The 18,978-nt window shown below is 36.0% G+C and overlaps 1 protein-coding gene across 1 annotated transcript in view; it reads right to left on the reverse strand.

Moving 5' to 3' along the window:
* Pdxk (pyridoxal kinase) overlaps positions 1–18,978 on the reverse strand; it is a 165,530-nt gene that overhangs the window by 66,684 nt on the left and 79,868 nt on the right. Inside the window, exon 5 of the mRNA XM_090390325.1 lies at positions 12,512–12,546. Coding sequence (XP_090246451.1) covers positions 12,512–12,546 — 35 coding nt within the window. The remainder of the gene's footprint in view (positions 1–12,511; positions 12,547–18,978) is intronic.

The raw sequence follows: 18,978 nt of genomic DNA on the forward strand, positions 1-18,978 counted from the left end.
ACGGTACACAACAGTACAGCATACCAGCACCTTTATTAACAGTGATGTGTGACATTTGGATGCAGTACACTTCAAAAATATGTAAATTTTTTTAACATGTTTACCTGCTATTCAAATAAGCTTAAAGTTATTTAACTAAATTTGCATTTTTCACTGTCTATTGTTAAGATATTTTCTATATAAAACTTTATAACCATTTTTAGAATTCTAAATTTAGAATTCTCAGTCGGACCTCTGTTTAATGAACTCCTCTTATAGCAAATTTTTTTGAATTCCAGTTGAAAGTTACATTTAAAATAGTTTCCATTGAGCGAAGAAACTTTTGATATAAAGAACAAATTAGGGCAGACTTAACTCGGTACGCACTGTTCGCATTTCTGGTCTTCAGGCAATCAGTGTTGCTGCACGAATTAAGAGAGCTAATGGGATTATCATCCTACAACTAATGATTACTCGTAACACCTATCCGACCACCTGTCCCACATACAGAGAAGTCGTGCTGGTCAACAGTGAGCAGATCAAGGGGTATTCCCAATGCTGCCAATGGGCTTTGGTTAACCTTCTACTGCAGAGGTGTCCAACCTTTTCCCCCATGTTAGGCTAGCAACCTCTCACCCACTCTCGTTTTTTTTTCCCCGTAGCAATTTATCCTGGACTGGGGCTCCCCTGGTTCCCTCCCTCTTTCATCCTTCCTCCTGTTCGCCTTACTCTAGTTTTCTTTTCCTCCCTGGAAAACTCATTCCCCAGGGAGGAGGGTGAGCAGATAGTAGGAGAGGCCTTGCCTTCCCGCGGCTAGAGATGAGCACCTGGACGCGGAATACTAGGTGATCACTGCTTCCAGGTAGCCAAAAGGCCAATACACAACACTACGCTACAGAATACATGCTCACAGACAAAATTTTTCTGTCCTATCACTTTCTTCCGTGTGGGATGAAAATCTCCTGTCTGGGATTAAAACTTTTTTTTTTCTCTCTCTACGTCCTTTTCCCCTATCCCAGTTCAACCGGTTGTAATTTTTTTTTTTATTTTTTTATTACATGACACACACTGGCCTTACCTTGACAGAATTTAAAATTGTACAGAGCAACAAGGTGGAGATTAACTTCTGTCCTAGGAGCCACCCATACAAAAACACAAATACAATTTTCCTGTACAGGGGCCATATTAAAAAAAATTCAAAGTTAGATTTGTTTTGTGGGCTGCACTGAGTGATTCGAGAAAAATTAGTGTTCCTCTTTCCAGATCTTGTTACATGTAAAAGAAAAACTGAAAATATTTTGAAATTTTATTAAGTACAATAAACAATTACATTTACTGAACAAAACATTTAACGAGAAAATTTTTTTGATAATTAACAAAATTTAAAATGCTGTTTTAGTTCACTTTCCGCATGGGCCATAGGTTGGACACTGCTGTGAATCAACAGATGATCATTTGCCAACAAATGATCATCTGTTGTTTCGCGGAGGTGTGTTTTTTTTTTTCCATAAATTTTCCCTATCTCTGTTTACATGGTCACAGTATCTGAATGACATTGACATTTTGGACAGTTTCAAAAAAAAAAAAAAGAAAAGAAAAGAAAAATTCAAATTTAACAACTAGATCAAAGAACTAGTGACAATATCGATGATGAGAAAAGGAAAATGAGAACAACAATGGTATTACACCTTTTAAACATGAAATGTTGGCATTTGGTGAAATGAAGTCGGAAACTTATCAATTAGGCTTCAGTTAAAGGAAAGAGATACAATTCGTGGACTTTGGGGATACCTACTTAATAAGAAGGTTTCGGAAGAATTGAAGCATTTGATGAAAGTTCTGAGTATGATACCAATTTCATTGAGTGAATACGAACGAGGATTTTCACAAATGGATCTGATCATCAGCGCAATCAGGGCTTCGTTGATGACAAAAACAATTTCTTCACTCCTATTTCTTAAATTTGTAGACCCACCGCTGACATGCTTCAATTCAGCAAATATGTCGATTCATTGCTGCTTCGAAAACGTCATTCAGCAACAGACACAAACAAGAAAAGAAGTCGGCATAGAGTGTTTAGAGTGAGAACTTAATAAATTTTATTATGAAATTATTTTTACTTATTACTTATTTTACTCACATTTTACTTATTTTTTTATATACTTGAATAATAAATTTATGCTTAATAAACTTTGTGTTTATATACTTAATTTGTTGTTCTTATTCCAAAAACATTACTACTAAAGTAACAATATCAGGAAAAAAAATTTTAGAGTACTTTACATATCCTTTTCATTTTCAATTTTTCCTGATAGCAAAGAATGAGTACCGGCACCTATTTTTTTTGCAAAAAAGCACGGACAATTTTTATAATTCAAGTTAACATTATAATTGTAAAAATTATGTAATTAATTGTATATTTACAGAAAATGCAAACATGGAGAGAAAACAGAATTCTCTACTTTATTTTAATTTTTCCTAAATCCAGTATCAACTTAATATAAACAATACATATAATCATGAAGCTATTAAGAAACTAAATTTGTGCGCTCTCTCTCTCTCTCTCTTTTATCCGAAGATATAATCTGAATCTCTCCTCATTAAACACTACATTTTATTTCAAGAGCTATCATGGTATTTGAACCCATCCCCAACAATATAACAAATGCTAAAAGCACCATATCATATCCAGATGTTAGAAAACTTGCAGACCATGGATGATCAAACAGGATAATACAAATTTAGCATGGTCTGCTCAACCTCTTTCTTTCCCCTCTAGTCAGTTAATTTAGCTGAAATATAACATAAAGAGGTACATGTGACAATTCAATCTTAGAGCTATATCTAAGACAGCTTTCTGACTGGAGTGACTTGATTTTGCTCTCCCTCCCAATGATGACCAGAGTTCTGTATACTCACCAACTTGTTTTTAATTAGTTATGTGTAAAAATGTCTAGTGATGGTATTGTTATGTTTTGATATTTGAGAAACAGGATTTAAAAAAAAAAAAAAAGGTGGTTTCATCCATATATTACTCTGTAGGGCAAATATTGCTATTAATGAACTCTCAACAAGAGCATCAAAAATTTAAATCACCTTTTCTGTATTTCAAAAGTTTTCCAGAATTATTCTCAAATGTGAGCATATCTGGAAACAACACCTGCTCTTTGATAATACTTATGTCAAAGTACTTTAAGTTTTTTAATTATTACAATATGACTGAACCTAATATTTAACCCTCTGACAGGATGACCTCAGATAAAGTATGCCAGAGCTGCATTTTGATAATTTGAACAAAATCTATACAACTACATCAATGCCAATTTATGAATTACTCAATTATTGCGTTTCTTATCAATCTGCATCATTAATCTTTGTTATTGAAGAAGTTTGGCCATAAAAAAAAATAATAAGAACCCCAGTAAAAATCTAAGTGATGGACCACCAAGTGTTTTCTTAAGCATTATTCATGTATAAGCATTATGATGGTAGCATTCTCCAATTACTGAAGAATGCTACCATCACTTTTGATCTGTGAATCCCTCAGTAGAAGTGTTGGCTTCTTCAGATGCTGTTTATATTTCTCAGTGATGGACCACCAATTCTGGCACATAGGATATTCAATTTTAATTTATTTCAAGTTTTGTTTACTGACAGTAAAGATAATGCCCAAATACGGGTATTTTTCGGCATGTGAAAAAAAGATAAAAAAAAAAAAAAGGCTAAAGTGCATGTCTAAACATGGAAGAGAGGATTTTATTTTTTAAAAAATTTAATTTTTATTTTTTAAAATAAAACATTATTAAAAATAAATTAAGTACATTATCTAAAATGTTTATTACAGAATAGTTTAGGGCTAAAGCCAAGTAGGTAGTAGTAGTGGCATGTGATTCAAGAAAACAAGTGTATGAGCTTATGCAGCATCAGCCAAAAAAAATTTACAAACCAATTCCCTCAATGTTTATCCAGTTCCTCCTTAAAGTTACGTAGGGAGTTAACTAGCATACAAATTAGTGCAATTACATCATTTCTGTATGTAGCCAACTACTTAAGTAGTAGTTATGAATTGGCATCATTAAGTATATCTCATATTGTGAATATCTAACTTGCACTAACTTGTACGCAAGTTAAGTCCCTATGTAACACGAGGCTTTAGCCCTAAATTTTTCTGTAATCTAAATTACTCCACACCATCATGCATCTCTTATATTGCAGAGTTATACTTTGCAACTGGGTTGTCATCATTGCAACACCAGGGTACCTGCCAACCCACCGATGAGGAGATAATAAGCTCCGAAATGGTGCTGTAGGGGTGATGGTATCCACTGAGAATAAGTAACAATAGTCTTCTCCTATGGTGAAGTATTACTTATTCGAGGTAGTGCAATATCATGGTAACTCGTTGTGAAGGTATTCACAATATGAGATATACTTAATGATGCCAATTTATAAATACTAAGTAGTTGGCTACATACAGAAATGATGCAATTGCACTAACTTGTACGTAAAAACATTTATATTTTTTAAGTGTTTTATTATTTGTTTTTTTAAATTGTTTACTTTTTGAAGCCACCCTCTATTTTCAATCTGTTATGTTCATAAAAGATTGAAAATAGGGAGTGGAATCAAAAAAGTAAACAATTTAAATCACATACCAGATCCCAAGGTCCATCTGTCAGTTAGAAACAAATTTTCATCCCCATCAGAGGATTAATATTACATTACTGCAAATTTGTAACTCAGATCCTTACATTGAAGTGTATAAAATATATAGAATAGGCAATCATCATTATTATTATTATCAAACAAATGTACATTTGTTTGCTACTAATGATGATTGCCTATTCTATATACTCTTGATAAATATGTAAATTCAGTGACACACAGGATGGAATGGCCTACCCAGAAATTTGGAAAAATGAGGGACAGGAAGGTTATTTAAGCCAATGGGTCATCTGAAATTTTGTGAAACATGTGTTTGTGATAGAGAAACCTGTTAGTTTCTCTAGCACAATAGAGAAACTACCAAGCATAGAACAGTTGGATGATAATTTAGTATCAGAAATAAAACCTGCTATAAGATTTTATCAAAAGGAAAAATATTTTAATATGTCAATAAAAAAGGGTGTAATGTTAATTCTTTTACTGCATCATTAAAAACTTCTTTTTTTTTTTTTTCATGTAAATGTTCCTTCAGCCGTATTTACAGTATGGGCAACACAGCACAGCACAATATAGATTCTAATAAAGCTTTCCCCCCTACCCCCACAAAACCATTTCATTTAAATGAGACTGGAAAAGTACTAATAATAAGAGAAGACAACAAAGACCTAGAAATATTTTCATTGCAGTGAAATTTTCATTAAAATGGTATTTATTGTAATGGGGTTTTAATATATATGCTTTTATTAGTTGTTTATTTTTTTTAGTTAGTATAACAGATGCAAGCAACAGTATAAGGTAACAGATGCACCTTTTCTCATTTTACTTCACTTGAGGAATGACAAATACTTTTTTACTGTTTCCTGTAATTTACTGTTAGCACATGGTTGCTGGATATCCCCAATGTCCCTAAAAGACTTTAGGAGCACTGAAAATCCTAATTTCACAAATAAATAAATTCACATAGAAAATACGATTTTATAATTTCAAGCAAAGTTACAGAATTGCTTATTTTTCAATATGTACAACATAATGCTGAGGACAACCAATATGTTTTTAAGGGATGAAAGTTTTTTTGATAAATGATTATGTATGCAGTTACTTAATAAAATGATTATATACAAATTTCATATTAATATATTTATAATATGCATCAATATATCGATATCAAAACAGATTTCGCTCATCTGGTTTGTCCACCACAAAAAATTTGGCAACCCAATATAGCAGCAGAATCTTTTTCTCAATTCATAATCAGGTCTCCACAACTGAATGACCTACTGATTGAAAAGCCAAGTCATGAGCAATCAGTTGCCTGTAGGTAGTGTCATGGTTGCATTGACTAGTAGAAGGAATTCTGCAACAAAAAATGAGGCGCAGATAAGCCTTATTTAGAGTTAAAAACAATGAACAATGAGTAATGAATACTGAATAATGATCACATAACCATATATAGCAGTGTTAAACCATTTCTATAACTGGAGGAGATTGCTGCATTCACTAAAGAATACTGCGGCAAACTTGGAACTTGTAAATAATTACTTTTAAAGTAATTATTTTATTGCTGTATGCATAATTTGCCAGTTTCCTATCCAAACACAAAAATTCAGAGGGCAGCATTTAGCATTAGCAGAGACACAATGAAAGAAAGCAAGCAAAAAACCCTACCCGCTTCACCCATTTATTCACTCCAAAAGTTTGTCTAGTTGAGCCTTGAATTTATTTAATCTGTCAAACTTCCAACAATGGCAGATGGAAATTTGTTCCAGCAATCAATCACTCACTGGCTAAAGACAAATTTCCACACATCTATTCTACAACTATCTTTCCTCGATTTGAATCTATGCCCCCTCGGGTGCAGAATCTGAGCAAGAGGAAGAATCCTATCAGCATTGAGCTTGCTCAAATCGTTCAAAGCTTTATACACCTCAATCAGATCACCTTGCAGGTGCCTAGTCTCTAGAACTTAAGCCTATCTTGTTAACAGCAAGAATAGTGAGTGGAACACTTGGTTCCACTCACTAATCTCATTGCCCTTCTCTATAATCATTCTAGTAACTCAACATCCTAAAACAAGGCCCCTACATCTGTACGCAGTATTCAAGATGTGGCCTGACCACTGCCTTATACAAGGGGATAATCACCTCCTTATCTCTGCTAGCAAAATTCCTATATATCATTGACAAGACCCCATGTGCTCTTACAGCCTTAATACGCTGCTCAGAAAACTTCATATTTGACTGCACAATTAACTCCAGGTCTTTCTCATTTTCCACTAACCCAAGTATAGTCCTGCACAGCTGGTATGTTACTCTAGGGTTAATGCTACCCAGTGTCAATGTTAAACTTCAGTTACCACCTCTCAGCCCATCTGCTCAACTTTTCTAGATCCTGTTGCAGCAGCTACCGTCCTAACTGTCATTAACAAGCCTACCCACCTTCGTATCATCTGCAAACTTGCACATTAAGCCTGATATACTTTCATCAATATCATTGATAAATACAGAAAACAACAATGGGCCCAACACGGACCCCTGGGGAACTCCACTAATAACATTAGTCCATGAAGAGCGCTGTCCATTGATTACTGCTCTCTGTCTCCTCAAACTCAACCATCCTTTTATCCTTTCTAGCATCTTACCCTTAATGTAATACTGCTCCAACTTGTACAGTAGTCTTCCATGTGTAACAGTATCGAAAGCTTTCCTAAAATCCAAGTACATGATACCAAAATTATTTTTTGCATCCAATTCCTTTGTGACCATATCATAGTATCCAATCAAATTGGTCAGACAGGACTTCCCTTTAACAAACCCATGCTGTGTCTGAACTATAACTACAGTCTTGTCTAGATGATCCTGCAGTGCTTTTTTAGCCAGTGACTCCATTATTTTCCCCGGAACAGAAGTTAAACTAATAGGTCTGTAATTATTTGTGTCACCTTTCGATCCCCCTTTATGAATTGGGGATACATTTGCACATCTCCAGTTCTTGGGAACCTCCACTGAGTCCAATGATGCCCTCATAACCATGGCTAAGGGGCTGCTTACTTCCTTTGCTGCCTCCTTTAATATAACTGAATAGATCCCCAGGCCACCCCTGGTGCCTTCCTTATGTTTAACTTCAGCAATTTCTCCTCCACTTTGCTTTCAGTTATTACAAAATCATTTAGCTCCCTGCCAAAGTTTGATAAACTTATATATTGAATGTAGAGGCAAAATACTCATTCAGTTTGTCAGCTACCTGAGCGGAATCATTGACAATGAAACCATCATATATCAAGTGAACTGGACTGATCTGATTCATCCCCTTCCTTATAGAGTTTACATAAGTAAAGAAGTCTTTACTGTTTTTCTTTGCATCCTTTGCCAAAGATTTCTTGTAATCTGCCTTTGCTTGCCTAACCTCCTTTGTGTCTTGATTACAGACTATCTTATATCTACCATAGGCATCTCTGTCTCCTGATAATTTATAATATATAAATGAGAGCTTACATATGCTCAATTTTTCCTACGTTCTATTAATATTTTAGAAATAAACAAGGAGTTACCTTATATTCGGTCAATAGGATTTCTTCTTTACCAAATCTCTTTATGTGAATAAATTAAGAAATTATACGTTGAAACAAAATTATATAATTTAAAACTCAATGTGTTCCTCACTATTGACACATGGACAGTCCAACACCCTGGCACCTCCATAGCCAGGTGGGCAGGAGCAGCAGTGCGTGGCACACGCTTCTTGATTAGACCGGGGTTCGAGCCCGTGACCACCAAATACAGAGGATGCGGAAAAGTCAGGGAATGACCACCGCATATCCCCGGAGCAATACGGCCTTAGTTGCTAATGCTCCTAAAAACCAAATAACAGTGAACAACAACAGTCCAACACCCCAGGATCACAGCAGTGAACCTCAATCCAATCCCAGAAATATCAAATCCCCCATGCAGCCTCTAGTGAAGGAAGACATTTTGTCATAAATGCGAATTTGGAATATGAATAAAATACTATTAAAATGAGATAAAAGTACGATAAAACAATGAAATTAAAAAATTCCTCCCTGGAAAATGAATAAAATACTATTAAAATGTGATAAAAGTATGATAAAACAATGAAATTAAATAATTCCTCCCTTAAGCAGACTAAAAGTTTTCGACAAGTGTCATGTTCACATGAAGCATCCTTAAGCAGACTAAAACTTTTTGACAAGTGTCATGATCATGGGGTGGAATAAAACTAACAAAACGCGTGTGTTCGGAATATTATAAATAGGAGATTAGTCTTTGGTATGCATGCGTTTGAATGACCATGAATCAGATATGAGAAATGGATGACGAATGTTAATAGAGTTTTTTTGTATTTTCATTTCCCAAGTTTCGGCAATCAATAACTTAGTATAATTATGTTGAATATTTAAAATTTTGGCTTCATTAAACAGGAATGTGTGGTTATCATTTATTGCATGGAATGCTAGTTCCAATACATTCGCACGTGATGCATGGATGACACTTGTCGAAAAGTTTTAGTCCGCTTAAGGGAGGAATTCTTTAATTTCATTGTTTTATTGTAATTTTATTGCATTTTAATAGTATTTTATTCTTATTCCAAATTCACATTTATGACAAAATGTCTTCCTTCACTAGAGGTTCCATGGGGGGTTTGATATTTCTGGGATTGGGTTGAGGTTCACCGCTGTGATCCTGGGTGTTGGACTGTCCCTGTGTCAATAGTGAGGAACACACTGAGTTTTAAATTATTTTAAATTATGTAATTTTGTTTCAACGTATCATTTCGTAATTTATTCGCATAAGGAGATTTGGTAAAGAAGAAATCCTACTGACAGAATAAACGGTAACTCCTTGTTTATTTCAAATATACCTGATAATTTATATGCATCCCATGCATTTTTCTTCTCTGCCACGAGTTTCATTAGTTAATCTGACATCCATTTAGGCCCAAACCTTGAACAGTATTTTTTATTTGGAATGAAAAGCCTAGTAGCTTCCAAGATTGATTCCTTGAATGCTTCCCATTTATAATTTGCTGTTGGTAACATCATCAGTTGGTCCCACTGTATATAATTAAAAAAATATCTGAGACCACCGTAGTCACCTTTACGAAAGCAAAAACTCTTCCCTTTACACCTGATGGTAGTTACATCTTAGAGTAAATCCCACATCAGTACACTGTGATCACTGTCACCTAATGGTTCCTTTATCTGCAGATTCTTAATGCATGAATAATCACTACTGATAATCAGATCAAGAGTATTACTCCCTCTGGTTGCCTCTCGAACATGCTGTGGCAGAAAACAATCATCCAATAAATCCACAATAGTCTTGCTAATGTGTGAGCAAACAACTCACAAGTTCCAGTCTATATCTAGGAAGTTAAAATCCCCCATTATAAGACAATCTGACTTACTAGCCATCTCTATTTCTCTGTACAGTTGTTCATTGTACTCATTAGAGTCATTAGGCCTATAACACACTCCCACTCTCATTTTTGCTTTCTCAGTGCTTATGTCACACCAAACTGACTCAACATTGCACTGTCTATCTAAGTCAACTGGATGAACTTCCTTAGATTTTGTGTTTCTTAACTAACAACATAACCCCTCCTCCCTTTCTACCTGTCTATCCTTTCTGTACACATTGTACTCCCCAAATTCCAATTCTGATATCCCAATAATCAATACCACATCTCTGATATCCGAACAACATCAGCCTTTGATGTCTTCACCAGCACTTCAAATTCATTGAATTTATTTACTATACTCCTAGCATTGGTGTACATGCAAGTATACATGCAAATGTTCTTACTCTTAATTACCCTAACAGAACCCCTGTATCTACTTGTTCCATGATGACTCCCAGAAGTCCTTGAAATCCCCAGTACCTCATCATTACTTAATAAGCGGTCATGACTGATGGTAAACTTTTCATTTTGATTGTTATAAGCAATAGTATACCAGTCTGTATACAGTCAGTCCTCGTATAGCACGATAGTTTGTTCCTAGAAACCCTCGTGCAAAGCAAAATTGTGCAATATAAACAACAGGCCCTATGGGAAAAGTAGGGTTAGGTGCCGACCACCCAATATTGAACACACATTTGTAACCAAAATATTACCAAACACAATAAATAATCGGGTAATTTTAATCGTTTTAACGATTAAAATAGTAATAAAAAAAATATTATAATTTTTATAATATTTTTTATTATTATTATATTATATTTTATTATAATATAATTAAAAATACGTAAGTATTTTTTACGAATAAAATACTTACGTATTTTATTACAGCTATTATGTAATAAAATATTGCTAATGCTTTTGCTTCTGTTGTAAGCAAACTTGTTTTTTGTTTGATTTTCTATCCAAACAGATAACAGCCGTTCCAACTCTTCCAATTCTTTGTGTCTTAATCTAATGGATTTTAATTACACTTTGAGTTGTTCCTGCTATGAAAGTTGTTTGTATTTTCTCTGCATTCTTTGTAATTCTCGGCATTGCCTCATTTAGGTCTACCACGTGCAATATCACGTGGTCTTTCATTTCGCTCAAAGCGTTTCACAATTTCATATTTTTTCTCTATCGACAGAGGTGGACTGGCCATAAGCCTTACCGGGGAAACCCCAGTGGGCCAGTGTGATTTTGGCCATAAACCATAGTATGAGGCCACTATAAATTTTCCCGGGTAAGAATTTTTGACCCAGTTCGCCTCTGTTTATCGATATTGCTTCTTTTTTTTTCTCTCTGAATCTGCAGTGTCTTCACCAGGACGCTTCCTTTTCACACCTTTTATAATTAAGAATTTTGCTCAATTTTAGGGAATAAAGCACAATTACAAAACGAGGAGGCATGCTTGATACACATAAACAAAGCTGCGCACGTGTAGCAACTGAATAAACAACACCGTAAAGGCAGAGATACACTATTAACACCTCACATTTTACTAAGCACAGTTCTAGGGGTTACTACCATAAAAAAATAAAAACAATTTCCAGTTGCATTGCTGCTATTGGAATCTGTTATAAACTGGTAGTAAACTCGATCTAATTGCATTTGCGATTATACCGATAGCTGGAATTGTGTTGGTTTTTACGTTATTATGGTGAAATGTGTTTCCCCTTCACTGATATAAAAAACATAAATACATTTTCAGAATCTTCTCTTCGTTCCTATCGTGTTGCGTTCGGTTGGGGTGATTCTGCGTTAGACTGCCATTTCTTGTAAGCACCAAGGCGAATCATGCATAAGCAAATTCAGTTCGTGTTATATAAGATATCATTCCCCTATTTATAAATCGTGTATGATCGAATTCGTGTAGTGTAAACACGTATTATACGAGGACTGACTGTACTAAAAATATTAATCAAGTTTAAATGCTTTTGGTGAATTCCATCACACCTTTATGAAAATGCATTAGTTTTCAACATCATATTTTCTTCTGTGCATAATCTTCCTTTAATCCTCAACTTGGCACAGTGTACCTCAGAGCAACCCTTCCAAATTACGACAGAATTACAAATTAAATATTCTCATAAGTGTGTAGCACTTATGAGAATATTTAGCAGCTTCAAACAGATGAAGACAAAGCATCTGATGTGACAAAGGCACTAATATAGGCCAAGAAAGATTTGCTGTAGACCCTGTAAATTTGCATACTGTTTTATCATCAGAGTGAACAGATCAGAAATATATTTCAAAATTAGAAGCAAATGAAATTCTGGGAAAAAAATTTCTGACTTTTACTTTGAATCAAATGTAAAAATTATAAATAAATGGTCATAAGATGTAAATGAAAGGGGGCAGGAGATCATTTAATTCTTATTGAAACTACTTCACAAAATTAAATAGCACCTACCATTTTCTTGTCATCACCCATTACAGGATCACAAACTGAGAAAAAAAAATACCAATTAGCCATATGTCCAAAACTTAATTCTTACATATAAATATACAAAATATCATAATTAAAGAAATTATATGATACAGATTATATCATTTACTTTTGTGATTTTAAATAAATGTGCCCGTCATTATTTCAAGTTGTTACTGGTAAAAAAAAAAAAAATGCATAAACTGATGTTGCCATAGCAAAATCAAATAAGCAGTGAATTAAGGACAACAATAAAGTAAAAAACCTATGAATTTTCAAAACAAGACAATAATTCCTTATCGTGAAGGTGGCAGTGTTAGGTATGGGGGGAATGACTGAGAGTTTATGATAATCACTTTTGTTCATAGCGATCATTGTATTATCTTTCTACTTTCATAATCTTCATAGATTTAATTAAATCATTGAACACCATTACTTCCTTGAGCATTAAGAATCTGCAGGTAAAACACCCACTGTGTGGCAGCAATCACATTGTACTAATGTGGAATTTAATTAAAGACATAACTACTGTCAAGCGTAAAAGGAAAGGTTTTTCCTTTTGTAAGGGAAATGGTGGTCTCAGACAGTTTTCAAATTCTATGCAGTGGTACCAACTTATTATGATACCAACAGCAAATTCTGAATGGGAAGCAATCATAGAAGCTACTAGGCTTTCATACCAATGAAGAATTAGTGTTCAAGGTTTAGATATTAGCATTAGCAAAGGCACATGATGGAAGAAAGCAAGCTTATATAGCAACAGCCAAAAAAAAACCACCCCTTCTCATTTCACACATCCACTCACTCCAAATGTTTGTCTAGTTTTGCCTTGAATCTATTTAAGCTATCAACTTCTACAACGACAGATGGAAGTTTGTTCCAGCAATTAACCACCAGCAGGCTAAAGGCAAAATTCCCCACATCTATCCTACAACTGTCTTTCCTCAATTTGAATTTATGCCCTCTCAGGCAATTATTCTGAGCAAGTGGAAGAATTCCATCAGCATTCAGCATGCTCAAACCATTCAAGGCTTTATACACCTCAATCAGATCACCTCGCAGGTACCAAGTCTCCAGATTAATTTACAAAATTTAAGCCTTTCTTTGTAAGAGAAACCCTCTGTTCCATTCACTAATCTTGTTGCCCTTCTCTGTACTTGTTTCAACTGCTCTACATCCTTCTTAAAATGAGGCCTCCAGACCTGTATACAGTACTCAAGGTGTGGCTGACCATTGCCTTATACAAGGGGATAATCACCTCCTTATCCCTGCTAGAAAAATTCCTGTATATCATTGACAAGACACCATGAGCTACTCTTGCAGGCTGCCTGCACTGCTCAGAAAACTTCACATCTGCCTGCACAATTACCCCCAGGTCCTTTTCATTCATTACCACTGTCAGTGTAGTACCACAGAGATGATATGTTACTCTGGGGTATTACTGCTTCCCATATGTAGTATTTACAATTGTCAATGTTAAACTTCATTTGCCACCTCTCAACCCATCTGCTCAACTTATCTAGAACCTGTTGCAGCAGCGTACTGTCATTAGTGTCCTTAACAACCCTGCCAACCTTCGTATCATCTTCAAACTTGGACATTAATCTTGATATACCATCATCAATATAATTTATAAATACAGAAAACAACAATGGACCCAATACTGAACCCTGAGGGACTCCACTAATAACATTAGTCCACGAAGAGCGGCGTCTATTGATTACCACTCTCTGTCTTCTCCCTCTCAACCATCCCTTTATTCAGACAAGCAATTTGCTTCCAATGCCGCACTGCTCTAATTTGTGCAGCAGTCTTCCATGTGCAACAGTATCAAAAGCATTTCTAAGGTCCAAATGGGGGCTCACATCTGGTGAGTATGGGCTTGGCAAACCCAGGGTCCTGAGCTGGATATCATCATTGTTCTCTTTGTTGGTGATTCCTTTCTCTCTCTCTCTTTCTCAAGGGGTAACTCATGATTTTTTTTTTTTTTTTTTTTGGCTGGTGCAACATAAGCCTCAGGCTTCCTTGTACCATATGGCTAATAATAATAATGATGATAATGATATAAAAGTTATTCCCTGCATCCAGTTCCTTTGTGACTACATCATAGTATCCAATCAAATTGGACAAGACTTCCCCTTAACAAACCCATGCTGTGTCCGAGCTATAACTGAAGTCTGGTCTAGATGATCCTGCAATGTTTCTTTAACCAGTGCCTCCATTAATTTCCCTGGAACAGAATTTAAATTAACAGGTCTGTAATTACTTGTCTCCCTTTTATCCTCCTTTGTGGATTGGGGTCACATTTGCACATCTCCAGTCCATGGGTACCTCCCCTGAGTCCAAGAAAGCACTCATAGTTATGGCTAAGGATTTGATAACTGGATAGATTCTATCCACCCCAGGTGCCTTTCTATTGTTCATCTTCAACAATTTCTCCTCCACTTTACTCTCAGTTATTACAAGATTATCTAACTTACTACCAGAGTTTAATACACCTCTGACAATTCCCTCCCTCATGTATGAATGTAGATGCAAAATATTCATTAAGTTTGTTAGGTACCTGAGCAGGATCATCAACAGTTGAACAATCGATATCAAGTGGACCAATCTGATTCATTCCCTTCCTTCTAGGGTTTACATAAGTAAAGAACTCTTTGCTGTTTTTCCTTGCATCCTTTGCCAAAGATTTTGCGTAATTTGCCTTTGTGACTTGGTTACAGACCAGCTTATATATCTATCATAGGCTTCTGTGTCACCTGTTAATTTATATGTATCCCATGCATTTTTATTCTCTGCCACATGTGTAATTAGTTCATCTGACATCCATTTAGGCCTAAACCTTGAACAATATTTCTTAGTTGGTATGAAAAGCCAAGTAGCTTCCAAGATTAATTCTTTGAATGCTTCCCATTTTGAATTTGCTGTTGGTAACATCATCAGTTGGTTCCACCATATAAAATTTAAATACTGTCTCAGACCACCGTAGTCACCTTTATGAAATCAAAAACCCTTCCCTTTACCCTTTATGGTAGTTACCTCTTTGAGTAAATCCCACTTCAGCACACTGTGATCACTGCCACCTAGTGGCCCCTTTATCTGCAGATTCTTAATGCATGAAGAATCACTACTGATAATCAGATTAAAAGTATTACTCCCACTAGTTGCCTAATGAACATGCTGCTGTAGAAAACAATCATCAAATTAATCCACAAAAGCCTTGCTAGTGTGTGAGTGACCAACCCACAAATTCCAGTCAATATTTGGGAAATTAAAATCCCCCATTATAAGACACTCTGATTTATTAGACCACTCTATTTCTCTGCAAAATTGCTCATTATACTTATCAGATTCATTAGGTCTATAACACACACCTACTCTCATTTTTCCTTTCCCAGTGCTTATGTCACACCAAACAGACTGAACATTGCATTGTCCACCAACATCAACTGGATGCACTTCCTTAGATTTTATGCGTTTCTTAACTAACAGCATAATCCCTCCTCCCTTCCTGACCTGTATATCCTTCCTGTACACATTGTACTCCCCAAATTCCACTTCTGCACTGCTTATGTCTGTGTGACACCACATCTCTGATATCCCACCAAGCTCATCAAATTTATTAACTATACTCCTAGGATTGGTGTACATGCACCTGTTTCTACTCTTAGTTACACTAACACAGCCCATATATTTACTTGTTCCACTATGACTCCCAGCAGTCCTGAAAATCACCACTGCCTTGCTTTCCAGGCTGCTGCTCAATTGCATTTCAATAGAAGTAGTGCAAGAATCACTTTCACCCCTGCCAGTGACTACTGTTAATCTATTAGTCTGCGTACACCCCCCCCCAGCTAGAAGTTTTCCGACCCACCGAACTCTGCCTCGATAGCATCACCAAATATTCTAGCACCCTTTCTATTTAAGTATATCCCATCCCTGTAGAAGCAGTCTCTCCTGTTAACAAGCACAGACCAGGCTGAGAAAATTTCTACCCTTTGAGCCTTGCACAATCTGTCCAGGGCCGAATTGATCGACAAGGCTCTCATCATATATTCCCCCCTATCGTGTTTGGGTTGAATTGCAGAAACTTTCAAATTCAACCCTAACTCACAGCTTTTTTCAGCATTGACTTGTACTTGTTAAGTAATCGAGCTGGTCTCCTACTCTTAATATCATTAGTGCCAACATCTACAACGATATCACCCTTTGTGCCCATAAAAGATGATATCTGCTCTACGACATCAACCTTTGCCCCTGGCAGACCTACCCTGGTCCTGTTCCACCTATCCTTTTTGCACAATGAATGTATAGCTGTCACTTCAACTATTGAGACACGTGGCAGAGAATAAAAGTGCATGGATGCATATAAATTATCAGATCATTCAGAATTCTATAGTAGATATAAAGTAGGCTGTAACTGAGTCACAAAGGATGTTAGACAAACTAAGGCAAATTACGAGAAGTTTCTGGCAAAGAAAAGCAGCAAAGACTTTTATGCTTGTTAACAGTAGAAGGAAGGGATTGAATCACATTGGGCCACTTGATGTCAATGTTTAACTGTTGGTGATCCTCTCAGGTTGCTGACAAATTGAATAGGTATTTTGCATCTATATTCACACATAAGGAATTCTTTAGGGAAGTGGATGCCAGAAGTTTATAAAACTCAATGGGAACTAAACGACTTTGTGATAACTGAAAGAGGAATTGTTGAAGCTGAACATAAAAAAATACACCTTAGGTGGATGGGATCTATTCAATCATATTAAAAGTGGCAGCAAAGGAGGTAAGCGAGCCTTTAGCCATAATTAAGAGAGTATCCTTGGATTCAGGAGAATTCCCTATGGACTGGAGATGTGCGAATGTCTCTCCAATTTGTAAAGGGAGATCAAAAGGTGACGAGTAATGACAGATCTGTTAGCTTAACATCTGTTCCAGGGAAAATAATGGATTCACTACTTAAAGAAGTAATGCAGGACCACCTGCACAGAAATGCAATTATACTGCAGTCACAGAATGGATTTGTTAAGGGTCAGTCTTGACTAAACAAACTGATATGTTACTATGATGCAGCAATCAAGGAACTGGATGCAAAAAGTAATTCTGATATCCTATACTAGGACTTCAGGAAGACTTTTGATACTGTTGCACATAGAAGACTGCTGTGTAAACTGGAGCAATGTGGCATTAAGAGCAAGTTACTGCTATTGATAAAGGGATGGTTAAGTGGAAGACAGAGAGTGGTTATCAACGGGCACTGCTCTTTGTGGACTAATCTTATCAGTGCAGTCCCATGGTGTTCAGTGCTGGGCCCATTGTTGTATTCAATATTTATTAATGATATTGATGAAGGTATATCAGGCTAAACGTTAAACTTTGTAGATGATACAAAGGTCAGCAGGATGTTTAATGACAGTTATCATGGTGAGCTACAACAACAAGATCTAGGAAAATTTGATCAATGGGCTGAGAAATGGCTGTTGAAATTTAATATTGACAAATGCAATGTTTGTTTGTTTGTTTGTATTGAGGTTTAATGGCGCATGGACTACGCAGGTCATAATGCGCCATAAATGCAATGTACTGCATATGGGTAGCAGTAATCCTAGAGTAACTTATCAACTGTGTGTTACTACACTCAGGGTAGTGAAAAAAGAAAAAGACCTGCAGGTAATTGTTCGGTCAGATATGAAATTCTCTGCGCAGTGCAGACATGCTGCCTGAACAGCTCAAGGGGTTTTGGCAATGACACACAGAAACTTTGCTAGCAGGGATACAAAGGTGACCAGACCTGCATACAATCCTCAATATGTAGCAATGATTAGGCTATATATTTAGTATTGTATTCAGGTCTGGAGGCCTCGATTTAGGATGTAGATCTACTTAAACTGGTGCAGAGAAGGGCAACGAGATTGGTGAAGGGATCAAAAGGATGCTCTTACCTAGAAAGAATTCAGTTCTGCAAATTGCAGCTTCTGGACACTAGGCACCTGTGGGGTGATCTCATTGAGCTATTTAAGCCCTTGAATGGATTGAGTATGCTCAATATGAATGGCATTCTTACTCTTGCTGAGACCACACATGAGGAATCATAATTTTAAGTTGCGGAAGGATGGTTGCAGGATAGATGTGCAGAAGTTTGCCTTCAGCCAGCAAGGGGTTGATTGTTGGAACAGGCTTCCATCTGTTGTTGTGGAAATGGATGGTTGGAACAAATTCAAGAAAGAACTAGACAACTTCTTGGAGAGTATGGATGGGTGTAGAGTTTTTTTTTTTTTTTTTGTTTGTTTTTTGTCGATGCTATATAAGCTTGCTTTCTTGCATAATTTGCCGCTACTACTACTACAGTAGACTTTCAGAATAATAGCACCTTCTGGAATTCAAGGTGCTGTAATTTTGATTTTCCGTTATTTAGAAAGTTTTATTTTTAATATATTTAATGAAGAAATAAT

This window comes from Mastigoproctus giganteus, chromosome 1 (genome assembly GCF_048544385.1).
Source record: "Mastigoproctus giganteus isolate SK-2022 chromosome 1, ASM4854438v1, whole genome shotgun sequence".
Taxonomy (NCBI): Eukaryota; Metazoa; Arthropoda; class Arachnida; order Uropygi; family Thelyphonidae; genus Mastigoproctus; species Mastigoproctus giganteus.